Source organism: Aplysia californica, unplaced genomic scaffold, assembly GCF_000002075.1.
Source record: "Aplysia californica isolate F4 #8 unplaced genomic scaffold, AplCal3.0 scaffold00884, whole genome shotgun sequence".
NCBI lineage: Eukaryota > Metazoa > Mollusca > Gastropoda > Aplysiida > Aplysiidae > Aplysia > Aplysia californica.
The window spans coordinates 105,573-108,397 of NW_004798154.1; the positions used below are offsets into that span (position 1 = coordinate 105,573).

The 2,825-nt window shown below is 40.4% G+C and overlaps 1 protein-coding gene across 1 annotated transcript in view; it reads left to right on the forward strand.

The window, feature by feature from the left end:
* Positions 1-1,594, forward strand: part of LOC101854293 — a 3,583-nt gene extending 1,989 nt beyond the window's left edge. The window contains exon 2 of the mRNA XM_005110379.2: positions 1,181-1,594. Coding sequence (XP_005110436.1) covers positions 1,181-1,196 — 16 coding nt within the window. The 3' untranslated portion in view covers positions 1,197-1,594. The remainder of the gene's footprint in view (positions 1-1,180) is intronic.
* Positions 1,595-2,825: the final 1,231 nt, after the last annotated feature.

Genomic DNA, 2,825 nt, shown 5'->3' on the forward strand with positions numbered 1-2,825 from the left:
AGACAGACAGACAGACAGACAGACAGACAGACAGACAGACAGACAGACAGACAGAGACAGAGACAGACAGACAGAGACAGGCAGGCAGACAGAAAGGAAAAAAACTGCCACGCCATATCCCAAAATTTGCCCCGAAGTTGAAGTGAATTCCACTTGGTTGGTGTGTTCCCTACAACAGTATTTAGAAGATATTAAAGGCCCTTTTCTGAGCCTGCATTTATAACTCTATCATCAGTGTATCTGATATTGTTAGTATTTCGTTCTTCTACATTTCTTATTACATAGGTTGTTTAACTGTATTTGTTGTTTAAGAAGTCTGGTAACATAATATGCTTCTTTACCCCTTAATCTGCGCATGTATTCGGTGTTCTCTCAATTCTTACAGCATTGTTTTGGTCCCAGTGCAAATTCTTTATAGTTCTTGAATCCTTTCCATATATGTCTAGCTCTTCCAAATTTTTAAATAGTATAATGTATTATGTTCACTCTATCAAAAGTCTTTTTGAGCATAGTATGTATATTCTATATTTCTTTCTGTTCTTCGGTACATCTTTCCATTAACTTTGTTGGGGTGAATCGAGTGCCTTTGTTAGAAACGAAGCCCACTAAATGTGTTTTAGACATCACTGGTCTTAAACACAGTTTTTGTTCTCGTTTCTTTCCATTAGCACTAGTGGCGTCGGTGGCGTAGTTGTTAGGCTGTCGGAACCGTAATCGTGAGAGTGCGGGTTCAAGGGTTTGAACCTCAGCCTGGTTGTATCTTTGGGAAAGGCACGTTACGTGAATTTCTTATTTGGCTCGGTCGTTTCGGAGATGGACGTTATATTCGGAGTTCTGCTTCTTTAATAACCTAATACTAATAGTGTCGATAGGGGTGGTAAACCTATACCATTCATCATTAGCACTCACGGTAATGTTTTAGGGAAATGGCTCATGAGACCCATTGTCCCATGCAACTCACGTTGTGTGGCACCAATTGTTATTTTTATTATTATTATGAGTTTTAGTGTTTGTGAATTGACTTTATGCGTTAGGCGAACCTAATCAACGGGCTATGTGTTCCAAATACAGGCCCACAGAACACTGGTATAATGTAGAGAGTGTCCTGTCTGCCATGCCTCTTGTAACGAGTGGGTGGTTGTTTGGTGAGTCAAGCTCTGTTTGTTTTACTGTGTTTCAGCGTGGTACTCCCGTAGACACAGAAAACATCTCACCCACTTGAGCAGAGAGCGGAACGCGATTCCACCAGCCATTGCACAGCCGAGCTGAGAAATCATCGAGAAAAAAAAGGAAAAGGAACTTTCTTAATAATTGTACATACCTGTGTTATCTCAATCATACCGTCATCGTCATCACCATTATGTTATAGTTACAGCATGTGAAGAGTGTAGGGGGAGAATTTTGCATTTGTCTCAACTCTCATTTTCGCTTTTGTCCTTTTCTAAAATCTGTTGTTTGACTTTTGTTTTGTCCATCATTTCTACCTTTTTTTATCAGAAACACTGTGCTATGTCATATCTTAAACAGCTTTACAAGGAAATACAATGACATTTAATGACGTGTGAAATAAAGGTAGTACTTCTAAATATTTTTACCTGTGCCTTGTGCGTGAGATCTTCATAATAACAATATTATGTGTACTTTGTTGAGAGGCTCTCGTGCCCTTGAGGTTTAGGTGTTCGCCTCTCATTCAAAGGTCCCGGGTTCGAATCCGGGTAGCAACGGAAAAGTTTTCTTCTCTTAAATTGTCTCCTTTCACCTCCTTTCCAGCTCTCTGGCAATGTTGTGTCGTCTGCTTTCGTCTCCACTTTCTGCCCCCACCCCATCATCTCCGTTGCCCCCTCCTCTGGGCACCTGGCTCTTTCTGCAGCCTTTCTACTGCTACTCCTTTGCTCTTTCTTACTGCTGTCTTTCAGCCACACCCGGATCTTCTGGTAAGAAAGATCTACACTTAGCCTTCTCGGACAAGGGCGAACAATCTCGGAGACCCCGTGTGCAAATTGCGCACGTTAAAGATCCATTGGTGGTCTAAACTCTATAAGAGGCTTCGGCTGCCACCCGGCAAAATTCAAAATTTCCTTCCAACTTAAAACGTTTCTTGTGTCCCGCGCGCTCGCATGACCTTATGCAGTTGCGAGCGCTGTAAAACACTTACAACTAAAAAGTACTTTGTAGTAAAAGTTCTATGGCAGCAGATGATCAGGTTCATGTTTTGCTGTCTTTTATACAGCATGTTGGTGCGGACAATTTTATATACCAAATGTAAAAAAAAAAAAAAAAAAGAAACGTTTTAAAAACGTTTGGTTTTGTTTGTTTGTTTGTTGTTGTTCTTTTTTTTTTTTTTGGGGGGGGGGGGGGGGTAGATGTTTTACCGCGCTTCCAACTGCATAAGGTCATATGAGCCTGCGGAACACATTCAGAATTTCCATTTTGGTACGAATTAATTTTGAATTTTATCAGAGTCCCGGGTGAAACCTACTCTTATCAATTTTATGACTGCCAAGGGATCTTTAAATTTGGGAGATTTTGTTTGCTGATTCATATTAAATGAAAAATGAACTGCCTTGTCATCTTTCCGTTGCACAACAGCAATTTATTTTTTTGCAAAACTTAATCCCGAAGTATGTTCTGGTTTTGGTTCAGTTTTGATGTCAATTGAGTCAGACACGAGAAAGTTATCAACATTAGTTTGAACAAACGATTTTCTAGTCAGCTGGTACTGCATTGTACACCAGTGTTCTGTATAAGTATTGCATTAGGAATAGTGCTACACATAGATCTACACACACACGTGCGCACACACGTACACACACACACACACACAC